Below are 17,901 nucleotides of genomic sequence, written 5' to 3' on the forward strand. Positions count from 1 at the left end.
TACCACACATGTTCCACTGTGCTAATACACTTTTATGTTGACTGAAGCTTTTCTGAGCACTTTCCTTAGAACTAGATTGTGTCACATCTCCAGGGAGTTTCTATTTGATAAAGGCTATACTGTGGCCATGAAGGGACATGCAGCCAACTGTGTGGCATTCCAGCAGTTCGCTTTTCTTTTTTCTCGTTACTAATGTGTGGCAAGAAATCATGTTCCACACTATGATACCAACACTACCTTTTGCACCTTGAAAACCAAGTAGGATGGATCAATGGGTTCACACTGTTTGTGTCATGCTTGTCGGTGGAATTTCACTCCAGAAACCTTCTTAGCGCTATGGCAACACATTTTCTATTTTCTCTCCCGTCACATCTGTCATCTTTGAGAGAATTTCTACTTTGCACTACAGAGACTGTAGCAAGGAAAAATGCGAGAGGAATTTGGAGATACTGATCTGCTAACTAGATGCTGATCTAGTAACACTGATCACACCACGTGGCATGTTAACATTGTGGGCCCACTGCTGGAATGACTGATGCAAAGAAACTATGAATTCTTGTCTGTATGCAGTTCTTGACAACTTTTGGGTCCTTGGTAAGTGGGAACTCAACAGAGGAGGCTGGCTGACAGGTGAAGGATATCCTAATTCTCCTTGAGACGTGTCAGGTCCACAGTGTGAGATGGCTTTTTTATTTCTTCCCCGGAACAGAAGGCTCCCTTACACTATGAGTGAATAGACCAACAACAAAATGCAATTTGCAGCAATGTCCACTTTCCCTAATGCCATCAGTACAATTGATTTGGAGTCACTTTTCAATAAAGGCGCCTCAATTTGTTTTTGTCAATCAAGAATATAGTCATCCCATCAGTTTGCACACCCTCTGTGAAATAAAAGTGCTTTTAACAATCACTGTTGCATAATGGAGTGGGTCAAGCGAAAAAGCTTTGTCTTAATGCCACAGAAAGACACCACTCCATGAGGTCTGCTGCATTTTCAGGACAGTGTTGCCAACAACAGCAAAGTCCTAGTTCCCACTGAGGTGCTAAGAGCCGATCAGCTGCATGAGCCCAAGCCTCAGTGCCAGCCAACAGCAGCAGATACCCATCCTTCGTCTGTAAGGGAGGATTGTGTAGATAAATGGAGCAGATACAATAATTGTGACAGACTGCATGGTCTGCTGAATTCAGCCTCCGCTTGAATGTATTTCCAGCAGAGAACTTGTGTCCACAATGTCTACAATGACAATGGCAAGTGTACTGCTTCACTAATGTAAAAGACATTTTGGCTAAAGCTTACAACAATAATAGCCAGATGGTATTAAAAAAAGAATTATAGAGTACCAACCTTGCTTTTACACAGCCTGGATATATTCTGGCTGCCATTACTGTTTGTATTTAAACTGGGTGAGCGGCTCAATTGTGAAAGGGGTAGAGACAGGGGAGGACATGTAGCAAAGGGCCAAGGCCAGAATTGAACCCACAGCGATTGCGGCAAGGACTTAGCCTCTGTACACTGCAACTGAGCTACTGGGTGCCCCTGAACTAACACTTTAAAACAAGTTACACAATAACACAAACTAACAAGCTGATTACGGAAGCAGTAGACCAGCAGCTCCAGTGTTCAGTGAGGTAAAATTACTGGTTTTGTCAATGGAGTCTGGTGAAAATGTATCTTTTTGTGAAGTACTGAGGACTATGTTGTGAGAGTTTGTAAACTGATGTCTTGATATAGTTTTGCTGTGGTGAAATGTGGACCCCTATGACTTTATTTCATCAAAACTCTCCTCTATTTTTGGATTCTCCATTCACCATAGGGGCATACAAGAAATGTAAAGTTTCCTTTATAATTTCAATGGAGAGAGGGAGAGAGTAACTGATATACAGTTGATAATTTGGGGGTTGAAGTATTCCTTCAAAGTAGTTAAATTGCAATATCTATGTACAGGTTCCAGTCACCAACATCTCTTGTGTTTTGTATTTTTCTTTATCCTCAACCTGCAAGATTTATGCCACAATTCATCCTCTAATCTTGACAGTGACTACACAGACTATATATACTTTCACCTTAAGTGTAAATAGGTTCACATTAATGACATATACATTATATTGACAGCTTTTCCCTGCTCCTCAGGTGTGTGCAGGAGTACAAACTGGCAGGGGACAGCCGCTCCTGCCTCCTGCTGTCAGACAACTGTGAGGGACCAAAATGCCCAAGGCAGGATGTCCACTTCAATGACACCCTGTTTGGTGAGATGCTGCATGGATACAACAACAAAACCCAGCAAGTCAACTTGGGACAGATATTCCAAATGACCTTCCGGTAACTAGTGTACAAGTACACACATTCACACTTACACAGATGCACGCTCATCATCAGAAATACTTTTTTTCTGTTGTTTGTGGCTATACACACACATATTTTCTTTCCTTTTCTTTAATCTGATTTAGGCTCTTGTCCTGTAATTCCCTTTTCTTTCTATTCTTTTGTCTTTTTGTCTCTGTTGTGAGAAGTATTATTTTATCATTTCTACTAGTGTGGATTACACTGACAATCGTCCTTTGAGACCTGTTGTTTCACATCTTAACTGTTTGCCTCTTTCTGCATCTCCGAAGACAAACCATCAGAAATAACGGTCGTCCTGTATCAGTTTTGGGTTGTAGGAGAGATAGTAAGGCTTGAGAGCTCAGCGGAGCGGCTCTGAGAATCAGCAGTCAGGGTTTGCCATTGGGGTGCCGCATCTGTGTTTGCACAGATGTGTGCGTGTGTGTGTGTGTGTGTGTGTGTGTTTGTGTATATGTGTATATGTGTGTGTGAGAGCAAAAGAGAGTGAGAAGGGGATGAGAGAGTGATGGTTGAGTGAGGATTGAGACTTATCCCATTGCAGTTCTCCCTAAACTGTCAGCCCTCTGAAAACCTGGCTCGCTCTGATAAGTCACATGCTGTTTGTGGTGAAATGTGCCTGTAATCACAGAGAGATGATGAGGGTCTATCTATGCACATATACAGTACACACAGAAAAACAGCCTATATCTTGCATTCTCTGTGTCTGTTTGGTGTTTGCTTTCTCTCTCTCTCTCTCTCTCTCTCTCTCTCTCTCTCTCTCTCTCGCTCTCTCTCTCTCGCTTACACACACACACGTACTTGACATCTACAGTTTTTCAAGCAACCATCATCTGTTCTGCCCTTTGGGTCACATAGTTGTGCTTGGCTTAACACAGCCACATGATCTGTCTGCTGTAAGTCCCCAGGGTCCTTTGTATGTTGAGATTCAGGATTCCTACAGCACACACGGTCCACTGGATACAACTTATATTGAAACAGAGAACAAGTTAACTTTTTTTTTTCTCTCATGAATTTGCAGCTTGTTTTCGTAGGCAAAAGAAAACAAACAGGTTGAGTGTGGAAGCAGCTTGTCACAACCCATACTTAGGTTTGTTGTACTGCAGCACCTTCTATTGGCTGTAGTACTTATTACAGAAGCAGAGTAGAAAGTTACGCAGCATAAAGTCCCCGTAATATTGTACAAAATCAAAGAAACCCCTGCAGTACAGGTTAGACAGGAGTGGTGGTGGATAAGCCAAACAAACACAGGATTTTCACTCAAGTGACTGGTGTTCGTGTCCCAAAGTAAATGTTGTTTTCTTCGACAACTTAATCAGGATTGTAGTATTTGTAGCATACTAGCATCGCTGGTGACATATGTGACATTCTTTGTGGCGCCAAGTTTTCAGGTCATATAAGTCATTTTGTATGTCAGCGGAAATCAACCTATTTTGTCGTTTAGGTATGAGAAAGCGTTGTAACTAGTGTTGATGATCATAAAACATTTTAAGATATAAATGGGTTTTTTTTGAGTGTGTGAAGAATTTATGTGTACTCACTACAGAGATCTCCTTTTGCTCAGAGAGACCACTGGAAAGTGTTTTTTTCTGTCTACAGTGCTGCTCCGTGTCTTATCACAAGAAGTACACATTTTTTCCACCAAAACAAAAGGAGAGAAAAAGAAAGTAATGCGAGTGATTAAGATCACTCTTTGAATCCACTGCTTTTGTGAAGTCTTCTGTCAGAAATGTACTATAATTCAGGTACAGTAATTTCACATAATTTCTCAAAGTGCCGTTTTAGTGTTCGTAATCCACAGAAAAGTGCATGAAAAAGGCACTTCTGCCTTCATGTTATTTTATTCTTAATATAAACGTCTGTCAGATGACGTCGTTTGAAATGATATAAAGTTCCATTTATTTGGGATGGAATACACTGGTACACAATTGTGTCTGCATTCATCCTTGAAGATGCCTTTGGGATGTGGTTGACTTAAACTACCCAAATAGGCAGCGTGTCTGCATGTAATGACTTATTTTTTTTAAAGATGGCCCATAAACACATTTTGTTCTCATAAAATAAAATAGTACTTGCATAAGATGGGAACACAGGCACATGCATTTTCATGCATTAGAGAGATTTCAAACATTTAACAGAGCGCGCAGCATCTCTCTGACTTGACTTTGCGTGGATGTGCACTAAAGAACCACACGTCATGAGGTGGAACACTTTTGAGCCAGAACTGACATAAAGAGCTATGGCATTTAAAGGGGGATTACTAACTTTGATCACCAAAAGAGCTACGAGCTAAAAGGGACTTATAATCCATCTTAAGAGAATTTTGTACAAATGACTGACACTTCTACAGTCTAATATGGGAAAAGGAATAAGAGCTGCATGTTTCCCAAAGGTTCGGGGCTAAACCAGTTGAGGACTACCCGTTAACACACCAAACAGCACATAGTGCACAGTTTTAGTATTTTAAAACCAGGGGAAGCTGGCAGTCTTGATCCATTTGCCCTCGAGCAGTGGTGAACCCAGTGGGTCTTCTGCCTCCAGACTCCAGCTCCACACACTGGGTTACATCAAACTACGGCCAGTAGAGGGATTTGTGCTCAAGCCAGGGCTCTGGTGGGGTAATAGCACATTAAAGGCTTAAACTAGTCACTTGGCAACCCTGAGACACACTAGAAAAGCATTGAAAGATCTGAGCATCTTTATGTAGGGAAAAGTACAAAGAGCGCATGGCAACCTGGAAAAAAATCCGTTAATTTTATTGTTTATTGATGTACATGTTGCAGCACAAAAATAAGAAAAAAATATTGCTGCATTCAAATGGAACTTGTGAGCCCATACACTGTAAAGTCTGACAGGATGATTTTACTAAAAAAAAAAAAAAAAAACAAAAATAGGGAAGTGATTGCCCCAAAAAATCAAAGTAAGTAAAGTAAATGTAACTATGAATCATAATTTGTGGTAAATGTATATATAATTGTTAGGTTGACAAAACAGAACTTGCAGATCTCCTAACTAACTAAGTGTTAGCAGTTGCTAGCAGTTGCTAACACTTAGAAAGCACAAGGTAATTCCACATGTCATTTTTTTGAGTTTTGAGTTTGTAAAACTGCCAGTTTGTAAATGTAAATTAAGATCAATGGTTACATTCTCACTCACCATTGACAACTCCATAGTTCCTCCCAGACCCCAAAGTCAAGAGTTTGGATGTTGTCCTCAACAGCACTTTATCATTCAATGCACACGTCAAAAATATCACTCAGTCTGCATTTTTGCACCTACGCAGTATCTGTAGTAACTGTCTTCGTCCATTTCTCAAACCTAACAGCACCACTATCCTCGTCAATGCTTTGGTGACCTCCTGCATTGATTACTGTAATGCTCTCCTCTCTGGTCTTCCGCTCAACCTCTTCCATAAACTTCGATTACTTCAGGACTCTGCTGCTCGCATCATGACCAGAACCCCTTCCACAGAGCACACACCCCTGTCCTTCACTGGCTCCCTTTCAAACACTGCATCAATTATAAGATTTTCCTTCTCACCTTCAAGGCTCTCCATAACTTTGCACCTCCGTACCTCTCTGCTCTCCTTTATCCTTGCACACCCTACTCTTCGGGCATCCTCCTCCATGCTCCTCACTAATGCTGCTGCTCATTTATCTTCTATGGGGTACCAAGCTTTTAGCTCGAAAAACAGTTTATAGCTTATTTTCCATTCATAAAACTGTATGGTAAGTGTATTTTTATATAACTCAAGGACTTGTAAATATGGCCTCAAGTTGTGTCAAACACATTTACACAATGACACAAAACTTTACCATTGATTTTAACATTTTTTGGCATCCTTCAAAAGCCTCTGGAGAGATGTTTGACCAAAAAGCAGCAAACAAATGCTGCGTTACCTGCGGCACACATGCATCTGCGTAGGGAGAGAGAAATAGAGTGCACGGCATCATTTCATGACTCAGCCAGCTTACTTTCAGCAGGTCAGGTCAAAAATATTCAGGTGGATGATGGTGACAGGAGGAGGATAAAATGAGAAAGCGGATGAAGACCACACACAGACATGCAGAGAAAGAGAGAGAGTGACAGTGTGGGAACAGAGAGGGAGGACAGCTCAGCCCCTTCAGGTAGCAGTGGTGCCAAATGCAAGACATGGAGAGAGCGTGGCGACAGCAAGGGAGGGAACTCCAGTGGAGAGAAACAAGGGAGCAGAGGTGGGTTTCCATCTTGTGTGGTGTTGTGGATTTTCGCGAGGAATAGAACAATAAAAGTCTTTGGACTCAAGAAAAGTTTTCACCAGATGATGAAATACAGACTTGGTGTCCTTTTAAATTTGATCAAGGCGTAAACGTATGCATAATTAAGGGCCTGGCCGCTCTGAGTGACAGCTGGGTGTGCAGATTGTCCGCTGCTATTAAGTCAGAACCAACCCTCATTCCTCCCCAGCTCCACCCTCTCGTCCAAATATGGTCACCTTGGGTGTCCTTTGGCTCTAAAAAATCCACGATGGCCAAAATGCTAAACTTGAGGCTTCAAAATGGGAGTCATGATTACTTCTATTATTTTGGTCCACACCCACCGTCTCTCTTGTCCCATCCTAGTGCTGCCAACTTCCTTTTCCTTCTGCTGCAAGATTAACAATTCAAAACCTAAAAACGCGCCAACCCATTCTCACTCCTAGGTGGTCATATTCTGATGCTTTGTCACAGCCCTCAGAGTCTCATAGTAATGCACAGAGTCAGAATCAGAATCCAGTTTTATTGCCAAATACATTTACATATCCAAGGAATTTGACTTGGTGTTTTGGTGCAACACAATTAACATAAAGGAAGAAAAAAGATAATTTAAATAGTATAAGAGATGAAACTATAGAAGCAATTTCAAATATAAAATGAAAAAAAAAACACAAAATGTATGTACTAAAGGTGCAATGGAGGAAGTACAGATAGGGCACCCTTAAGTGCATCTTTGTATGTGCAGACTGTTGTAACATGTTGTAACACCTAGTTAATGTTGTGAAACAGTTGCAGTTAGTTTTGTGCATTAAAAAAAGTAAAAATGATTTAACCAGCTTGAGAGACAATATCATGTTTTGGGTTAACTCAGTACCTTTGTTACCTAACATGTAAATATATCAGGTTAGTGAAGACAGCTGTACATAAATTGCATAAATTCACTGTTATTTTGCTGGTATTTAACCGTAATGGCCCTGTCCTAAAATATCTATAAATATCTACCTATATCTTGTCCTAAAATAAAAGCCACAATAGCTAGAACATCCATTCATTTTACATCAGAAAGCCCATTAGCTTAGGTAGTACAAATTTTAGGGATATCGAGCATCTGAAGATACCATTGTGTGGACCATTGCTATTGCAGAGGTCAAAGGGTTAAAACAACATTGACTTTTGGTTTCACGTGAGATGTAGGTACATGTGTGATGTAATGTTATATTATAAAACATTAACTTTTGGTTTCACATTAGACACAAACTGGTCTCCTGGATGAAAGTCCAGTATTGTTTGACCAACCCCCAGAGGGGCTTGGCAAAGCATTTGTATTTAACGCACATTGAAATAATTAATGGCGTCGATTACTTATCAGAAGCTGCTGTTTTTTTGGGGTGGGGGGGTTGCTCTTTGACAGAACTACATTGTACACCACAACCCAAAAGATACAGTCAAGTGGTTTGATTGATTGTAGATCATCAATCTACATGAAAATACTCTGATGCTGCAAAAGAAATACCCATTAACTAAGTAAGTAAGACACATTTACTTTGGCCTCAATTTGCCTGTGTCTGAGAAAAAGAATTTGTTTGTCTGTTAGACTTCTCAGAAAATTGTAATAAGGCTAATAATCTTTACAGCAACATATTGTCTCTCTGCAGACTCAAGGTAACTTTAGTCAAATGCACTCCATACATATCTTATCAGAAGGCCACCACTTCCACTCACTGAACACCAAGTTCAAGTTTAATGACTACTCTGCTGCAGCTCTCCATTCAGCCCTTTGTCTGGCTTTCTAAATTGGTCAGGTACTGTGGCTATTTATCTTCCTAAGAGGGCAAATCAGTGCTGCTACCTTGCTTCTGTTTTTGCGTTGCACTTACACATTGTCCTCTGTGAGATTTCTGTAAAATACACTCCAACTCAATTTCCTCCTTCCAACCTCAAACTTCATTATATTACACCTGCGCAATTTGCACCTGCTCCCGGAAGCTAGAACAAATTTCCATGCTAATTGCAAGATGCATACTTCGTCGCACTTATCATGTCCCCCGCAGTTAGAGGCACACTTGGCTGATTACATGCAGATGACAGGCGAAGTGCACTTCCCGGCTGATGTGCCTCTTTGGATAAATAACACGTGTCTGTAGGTGCGGAGTGCATCTGCAATGAAGCGCAAAAAGCATTTATGCAAACCAACTTACTGTACACAGTTCAGCAGTTATTGGAGAGGGCAGGCGAATGAAAGGAAAAGAGAGAGAAAGAAAAGTTTGAATCCAGGATTGAACCAGAAAATTGGGGTGGAAAAAAAAGCTTTGCTTATTGTTCACCAGAAGGCATTTTGCATGCATGCCTTTGTATTTCCATCTTTGTATTATGGGCTTGATCAAATTTATTCCACTTAACGTTTTGAAAGTCACACTTTTCTTGAGCTATTCATCACTCTAAGTCTAACCAGACAAGCTAAGCATGCAGGAGTATTATACTTGACTCCCCGTGCCTCTAATTAAACATGTGTATTACTGCATGTCATCTCTCCAAAGTACTCAGTGTGCTTATCAAATCCACCCAGTCTTTTGTCAAAAGAACGACAGCTTTGTCCTCTGAATGACTCGGTCCCATCAGATTCCACATCACACTACGTACATTCATTCTATATATTTATAGCAATATGTTACAGTTTTTTATTCACATCATTTTCTCCACGTTCCTCTGTGCCGTCTTTGATATGCAGATGCAAGTCTTATCCCACGGCCCTGTACCCCTTTCATTCTCTCACCTTCACTGTCTACCGGTTCTTTCTCTCTCTCTCTCTCTCTCTCTCTCTCTCTCTCTCTCTCTCCCTCCCTCTCTCTCTCTCTCTCTCTCTCTCTAGTGTGATAAAGTTGCATGTTAATGACACACACACACACACACACACACCTTATTCCCTAGTGTCAGTAGCTCAAAGTGAAATATTAGATGATTGAGATGAATTGTGTGATTTGAGTCACAGCGTCACAGGTAGTGTTTTAATGTGAACTTGTGATGTATGACTGTATCGCATACATTTTGCTGTAAATTGATCTCATATGGCTCAGCCACAGACTTGAGGAATACATTTTGCAAAATTGCTGTTAATGAAGAAAATTACAGAATAATATCATGCTATGCAAGCATGCGTTAGTGTGATAAAGTTGCACGTTAATGTGAAAGTTACGCATGAGAACGTTTCCATTACAATGCGATTGCAATGCTGCTATGTAAAGCTGTGCATCCACCCAGCAGAGAGTCTATCTGCAGTTATCTTTTTTTTCATTTTTAAATTTCCTTTCTGTGACCTGACAGCTGATGCAGGCTAATTACAAGCTATTGTTTTGTCTTTCTTTTTGACAGCACTTTATATCCTTTAGATGTTTTAAAACATGCCAGCCTCTCCATCAGTATCACATCAGGTTGAACACTCATTTCTCCTAGAGTCCCATTCCTTCTATCTATAGTATATGCTCACTTTCACTTTGTGCTCCTATATGCACTGTATAGTAATAACATCCTCCTGCTCGTGAACGCATGTGTATACACACTCACATAAACCAAATGATTAGATGGAGAGTAGAGGATGTGGATGTGTAGTGATAATGGTCGTCTGTCAGTCCTGAAGAGGGCATTTTCGGTCCTGTCAAATATATTACCACACACATATGTGCTGTAGACACGTGTGATATGGGAATGTAAATTGAAACCAGGAAAATAGCAGACAGACAATATTCATAACGGTAAATCACTGGAGAGGTTAAGGTAGTGATGTCAAGATAATATCTTTACATATATTGTTAAATAAAAAAAGGATAAATAGTCACCATTTTAATACCATATATTAGATGTTATTCCATTATATATTTGATGAAAGAAATTTAATAAATACATATTTAATTTAAAAATGTGGAAATAATAGTAGATCTGGTAAATACTAATTCCATTGTCAGAAATTTAATTTACCATTACCTTGAACAGCCACTTCAACTGTTTGGTAGAGGCCTTTATTTAAAAAAAACTATGGGGTCTGTTAAAAAATAAAAAAATAAAAAAAACATTGATTTTTGTTATTATGGCCCCAAGGAAATAAAAATACAAAGAAAATAAATCTGATTGCCTTTTTTCGTAGTAAGGACTTCAACTGGTCAACATACATTTTTTGGTTCCCTTTGTCAACAGAATGTTAAATACATAGGCATTATGTAGCTATCTGTTAGATTTATAGAAAAAATTAAGACATCAGTTGTAAATGAAAACTTGAAAATGAAAACCCCACCTGAACATAACATCGCATTTTTTTTTCAAAAGGGGACCTCAGTCAACAGGGACACAAAGGCAGTCAAACCTGATTCAAAAAGACCTAGGGATGATTCATCCTGAGCAGACCCTAACAGAGCGGGAATACAAACACTGACAGCAGCATGATGCACCACCACCTAACGAGCAAAAAAGAGTAGCGGTACATATCATCTTTGCCTGCACTTCACTGCTCACGCTCTCTGTCTCACTTCAAAAATACACATTCTTTTCCTGCAATCACCGCATGATCAGAGCTGAGAGCAAGTCTGCTCGAAATCACATGGATATCCGATGTGTTGGCACAGGGATCTGAGACCAGCTGCAGTGGGACAGAACCCTGCCCAGACTCGATCATTGATAATAATGATAATTGTACTCCTATCTGACACATACAAATTACCATAATGCCACAATGGAGGAAAAAAAAAAACGCCTTGGTGTTATGTAGATACATATGACAATCACATTTGAATTTTATAACAAAATGAAGTCGCTCAGAATAAATACACACGCAGTGCCCTGAGAAATCAGTTGTCTTTAAATCAAGCTCACGTGTTCGTTTTTGTCCTGAGAACATTCTTTCCCTCCAAACAAACCGCAGTGAGCAACTGTTAAAAGATTGTGACGAATGAGAAGCAGCGGTTTAGGCAGAGAAGAAAAAGAAGCTTCACCTGCTTTGCGAAGGTGATGCCACCACCCTTGTCGCTCTGATGCTGAAGACGCTTTTCACAAAAAAGCAAAAAAATACAGTGAGGAAGAAAGGAGACAAAAAATGCTTTTGATAGGCACTCTGTACTGGCTCCTCATCACCGCTCACCTCTCAAACTAAGACGACACCACAACATGAATAATTTGTGAATCTGGCAGCCCACAAGGCTCACAGGCATAAACATAACCACATTTCCATGTTACTCACTAATTTTCAGTAATTATCTCCTTGGTGCACACGCAGTGGCTTCTGCTGGGTAGTTGAGTCAACAAACATTATACGGCAATTTCATCCCACATAATGAGTAGCCATGAGACGGTGAGACAGACTGTTGAGGTGAAGGGTTAAGCTACTCAGGGTGGATGAGAAGCTTTCTAATTCTCTTCCTAAAATAAGTGGCCCGCTAGCGCCTTCTTTTTTTTAAGCTACCAACATTAAATTTAGTATTTACCTAGGTTTTCTTTCCTGCATGTGTGTGTGTGGAAGTGTGGGGAGGATGTGTGAAATCACATGGACATATGTGATTTCTGGATAGCAGTGTTTCAAATAGGAGTGCACAGGTCTGACTTTTTCAGTATCAAATTCAATACGATGCGATATGATATGATAAATGCGATTCAATTCAAGTGCTTAATTTTATTTATTATTTAATGCAAATTTGCAACTGGCGTGCTGCTGACGCATGTACACAATGTAAACATCGAATGAAACTGAATTGATTGGCCTCGCCATTATCTGATCCAGCTATTTGAGTCAATTTGGGCCCTTTATCCAATATTTGTGTTGGATCAGTTCATTCCTAGTTTCATTAACATTTAAAATAAACACTTTGCAAAGACATGCTGGCCTTGAAGCACCGATGACTATTTAGGTACTCAGACAATGTTGCGTAAGTTTATATGTATGTTAAATTAATCATCCCAACTGGAACACTGAAAATCAGGACATTATATTTAGCCTACCAATTCACAGTAGTGGGTACAGTTTAAAGGACCAGTCCACAATGTTTATGCATGAATGGAAGTTTACCAGTGCTAGTCAACTTAAAAAAAGAGTCGAAGTGGCTCTGAAGGAAATTTTCTATGGCTGAGATAACCACTAAAGATGTCATTACTGTTACATATGATTGTGTTTTGATTCTATAAATGATTTACAGAAAGTGGCAGTACAAACTGGGTTTATGGCATTTGAAAGACGTAGGTGGCCCCAGACTGGGAGGATCTCTTGAAAGATGCTACACATTTGCACTGTGGGAAGTGTAGTGTCTAACATTGATCCATACTTAGACAAAGACCATTTTTACACCTACGTCTACAATATAATGTGTCTGAATACAACCTTGAAGGAAGGAGCCTTTTAATGTAGCTGTAAGTGTAGAGATGGCATTGCAATGGGAATGCTAGTGGATGGACCTAACCATATCTGGAGGTGGTTGGATCTCAGCCAGGTGTTAATGCAATCTCTACAGTCTGGCCGCATACTAGATATCTTTAGTGCAGCCTCGAAAACAGCTACAGACAGCTCCTTCCTTAGCACAGAAAAAAATAAGTATTGATGGATGGATCAAAAGAAAGCTTATAAAGAACAAAATGTAAATGCAAAACACCATTATCAGATGCCATTGTCCAAATGCAGTTACATATTCAGGTATAGAGGTGTTAAATTGTGTCTAGAGTAAGGTTATCTAAGCCTCTGTTGCATCAATATTGACTTTTTTCTTTATCCAACTCTTTTAGATCCCCATTAGCTTCCACAAAGTGTTTCCTGGTCTTCAGTATTACATTTATAACATTAAGTGCAGTACTAATTTGTTGCAGTCCCCCCTGTATAGCTACGGTAGGCAGTTTTATTTTGCCATCATTAGGCAAAAATCCCATAATAACCTTTTAGAATATTGCAATTCAAGTGATTTAAGAGAAAACTAGGCCTCTGCACCTCCTTGTGGCTCTGTTTTAAGGCTTTAGAAAATCTAGCCTTTGACAGAAGAATTTGGCCAATCACAAATCATGTCAGAGAGGGCAGTTTTATTGACTGTTCTACAAACACAAATACTGGTGCATGTCCCTGTGGAGAAAGCTTGACTCAGTGGTGGACATTCCTGCAGATAAAGTTGTCATTCCAGTAATTGCCTACACTGCAAAACAACCCAAAAATTGTCCTGTTCTATCAACAAACTTTCTGTTGCTACCTTTACACAGGTTAGAGATCTCCTCCATTTCTCTTCCCAGTGAACCAGTTCAAAGTCAGCTGGGTCAAATATACTGTATGAAACTTGTGTTAATGCCCGTGGTCATGTGGTGGGAGAGGCTTAGGACAGAGAGGGGTAAGCTGCAGGGGGGGGAGGGTTTTTTATTTTTAAATTCTGCTGGGTTTATCTTTGCCTTTTGTCAGATTTCTACCTACTCCAGCTTTAATTTTCATTCCCATCTGTTAAGTTTTTATTTCTCTAAATCTGCATCAAAAAGGCTGTTTGCTTTTGTTTTTTGAATCATCCAAGGAAAATCGTCTTGATTTCCTTGGATGATGAAAAATGCAAGAAAATGTCATATTCTAGGCACTTATGTATTACTTTATGCACCTGTAAGCCAAGTAGCACATGCACCAGGTGGAAGTGAGTGTTAAGGCACTTATTCTGGAATGCCTCTACTTAATCTTCTGTGTCTTTGTACCTCATTCTGTACATTCCTTTAAACAAATGTGTCTGCTAAGTTTCTCATATTTTACCAATTAATTTACAGGGTCGGTGTTCAAATATGTTCACAGCAACAGTTAACAAAAACATGTGCTTTTTCCTAACACATTAGAGCAGCTGGCACTATGACCCTTATTTACACATTACTGCCAGAAGGAATTTACCAAAAAAAGATGTGTGTAATAGGAGTGCCTTAAAGCCTCAATGACTGCTCCAGCTTTGTGACTTAGTAGACATAAGGTGAGCACGTTTGGGAGATTGCGGAGGCTTTGCATGTGTGCACTCAGACAATCCTGTGGGTTTGTGTTTACCTTTGTGTGGGTATGTGTTTGCTGGTGTGAGTCAGTGCACATGCATACACAAGTGTGATCACTTCTGAGGCACTCGCTCTCTGCTCAATAACTCACATGGCAAGGCAGGACCTAATAGACCCTAGCCTAATATCAGCTAATGTCAGAGCGGCTTATAGCTGACTACCTGCTGTTTGACTGGAGAGAGTGAGAGAGAGACAGAGAGAGAGGTGGATTGGTAGAGGCAGCGATAAGGGTGGAGAAGGAAAATGAATAGGAAAATAAATGGAAAGAGAAAAGGCTAAACTGAAAGAGCAAAGCTGAGCAAAAGTTAGAGAGTGAGACACTAGGAAAGAGTAACTGTGAGAGAAATGCAAACGAGGAAAACACAGATAGCAGTTGTCTACCAAATGAGGCTCCTGAAGCATACTGGACAGTGAGGCAGGAGTCAGACATTGCACATACGTAGATGTGGATGAACCCTGCGGGAGAGTGAATGGATGCAAAGCATAAGAAAAGCTTATAGTTTGTGTCCCAAAACTCATTCCACACTTTTAATTCACACAGACAATTAAACAACAGGCAGGTCAAACATTTACCACCCTGTGTTAACCCCACAGTATATATTGAAGCAAATACTACTTTCTTTATGTGGATCACCTTAAGAAAAATAATTCAAGCCTATTGATTTTATCAAAAGTACATGCGATACAGTATCCATAACCAGTTAAGAAAAGTACACTCCCATGGGAGATTTAAAAAGAGAAACTAACTCGAAGAAGAACAGTGGCCATAAATGCCTGCAAACTGATAAAACAGTGAGATCTGGGACTTCCTTCCCTTTCGAGCATAGAACAAGATAAGCTGCCATCTAACAGAGATGATAAATGATTCTTATTTCCATGTTAATGCCATTGCTGTTGTTTAGAAAGCACTGCCGACACATATGTTATGTGTCACGCAAGAGGCCGTTTCTGCGATGCCGACATGCTGTCTAAAATCAAACACTGGAGCGGCATGATGCCACTATTGTTTGTGTGAAATTGCAAAGGTGGCATAAAGACGGGACTTTGGAGCGGCACTAGTGTGCAAACCGGAGGATAGGCATGTTTCTGCCACGATGTTGTCCCGCCGCAATGGGCTGGGACGGTGCTATCAGCCATACCGGTGTATGAGCGCAGTAAAGAACTGGCGATAAGCTAGCCAGTGGGATACACACACAGGGGCTCACATCCACTAACATGCATGTGTGGGCAGGACCGGCTACTACAACAAAAAACAGACACGCTCAGATTACAAAATATACATGGAGAGATTTCATTTGTTGCTGAGTTAGCCACTATATCTTTATGCAGTAAATAGTTCCTTGCTGCTATATAAGTGGAAATAAATTTATTTCTCAATATTTTGATTCAAGATAAGGCAAGGATCCAACTACCAAATAGTATAGGACGACAGATGCCATTGTTTACATGCAAGCTTGTCCTATGCCCTAAATAATAAAAATAATAATAATTATTATTATTATTAAAACAACAACAACAAAAACGTTGTCCCTCTCAGTGAACATAGCCGCATCCATACATTATTTGGTGTGCCACTGTGTAAAGAGACAGCAACCGATCTTGAGAAATGCTCCTTTGTTCAGAAAGTAGTTCCCTTCTGGACCTCATTCTGAAAGGCAATTATAGGAGATGGTTCTGTACACAGTGCGACTTTACAACTAGTTGTATTACTCCCCTTAGAGCCAAGGTGTTCTCTAAAGTGTTCTCTAAACCTCTTCTGTTCCCGTTTTATTTTTTTTATTTTTTATTTTTTTAAGTGTTTGCCACCTGTGGTCCTGCTGAAGTGGTTTCACGGTCTTGTTCAACTAAAAGGCTAATTCATCATTAAAATGAAAGTGTATTTGTTATTGATTAAACAGCCTCTTCATTTCTCCACTTAGAGACTTTGCCATTACACAGAAAGTTTGATGGGGTACTCAATTTATCCTGTGCCTGTTTTTGTAGAAAAATAAAAAATGATTGCTCTAAAGCCACACTCTGAAACTTCTAACTTATGTTGATGTAAATTTCTCTTTTGCTTAAATTATGCTTCAGGGGCAAACAAGGACAATGGTTTTGTGTATTTAATTAGCTTATGGTGATGCTGTTGTGCACCCTTACTACACTGATAAAATCACTTGCATGTGCAGCAGCCTGCGAATCGATAGTAGACTGGAGGATGAAAAATGAGAATATGCAGCATCAAGCATTAAACCCTCAGCCTCAGAATGGGTTAGAGCTGCCTCACAGGGGGTCGCTAACAATGCCAATCCCCCAAAATGGCTTCAGCCGCCTCCTCTCTTTCACTGAGGGGGAAAAAACTGCATGGAGTAATTTGTGAACCGCGGCTAAATCCTGAATTAGTGGCTCGATGTTTTTAGTATTGATTAATGAACTCCTGCTGCAGCGGGGCACTGCAGGGTGGCAGCACTTGTAATTTTGTATCCCCTCTGGACGACTATCCGTCTTAACTCTTCCGCTTCCACATCCTTCTCTCCATATCACTATGCCCTGCATCTCCATGTGCTGTAAATCTAACACCTATAAATAATTCATAAATAGCAATTCATAAATAGATGGCGGCTTCAAGCCATTTTTCAGTTATATTCAACTGTATGAAGTTTGCTACATTGGGTATTCGCCCACACTCACCTCTGCAAGGCCGTACTATAAAGTAGTTAATTACCACCTCTGTGATGTGATCTCCAGAGTCTACCTTTCAAGACGGGACTGAAAAAAAAAAAAAAAAAACAACAGCTGTGATTCAGTTAGTCATATCACATGGATAGACAGAATACCAGATAACATAATAACATTTAATCACGCCTTCATGTCAGTCATATCACTCTGTGATTACACTGTAAAATGAGAGCATACAAAGACTGCCTCGCTGTCTTGGCCCATTACTGCTGATCAAATACAAGATGATAGGACTGGGGAAAAAGTGTGATGAGACTTGTAAATGTATCTTTTATGTATCAGGGAGGCAGAAAATAAAGTAGGGCCTTCATAAAAGTGGGACTTCTTTTGGGAAGATGAAGGATGTTGTCTTTAGTGATGGATGCACACAGCTTGTGTACAAAGATACACTTGCTTAAGTAAACCCATACAAATGAATCCATCAAGGTCTCCTGTCCAAGTTTCAGAGCAAGTTCTTGTTTTATATTTCAGTCATTGGGCAAAGACTCCAAGTTGTGAATTTCTAAGTGCACTATTACCATTCTGGCAGCTATAGGCAGTTTATTCAATTGTCTTTATCAAAAAGATTATTTGTTTGGGCTT

At 40.0% G+C, this 17,901-nt stretch overlaps 1 protein-coding gene across 1 annotated transcript in view; it reads left to right on the top strand.

The window, feature by feature from the left end:
• The window catches only part of LOC121959628 (astrotactin-2-like), a 353,725-nt gene that overhangs the window by 242,543 nt on the left and 93,281 nt on the right, over window positions 1-17,901 (top strand). Inside the window, exon 13 of the mRNA XM_042509044.1 lies at window positions 2,132-2,320. Within this exon, the coding sequence (XP_042364978.1) occupies window positions 2,132-2,320 (189 nt within the window). The remainder of the gene's footprint in view (window positions 1-2,131; window positions 2,321-17,901) is intronic.

Source organism: Plectropomus leopardus, chromosome 20, assembly GCF_008729295.1.
Source record: "Plectropomus leopardus isolate mb chromosome 20, YSFRI_Pleo_2.0, whole genome shotgun sequence".
NCBI lineage: Eukaryota > Metazoa > Chordata > Actinopteri > Perciformes > Serranidae > Plectropomus > Plectropomus leopardus.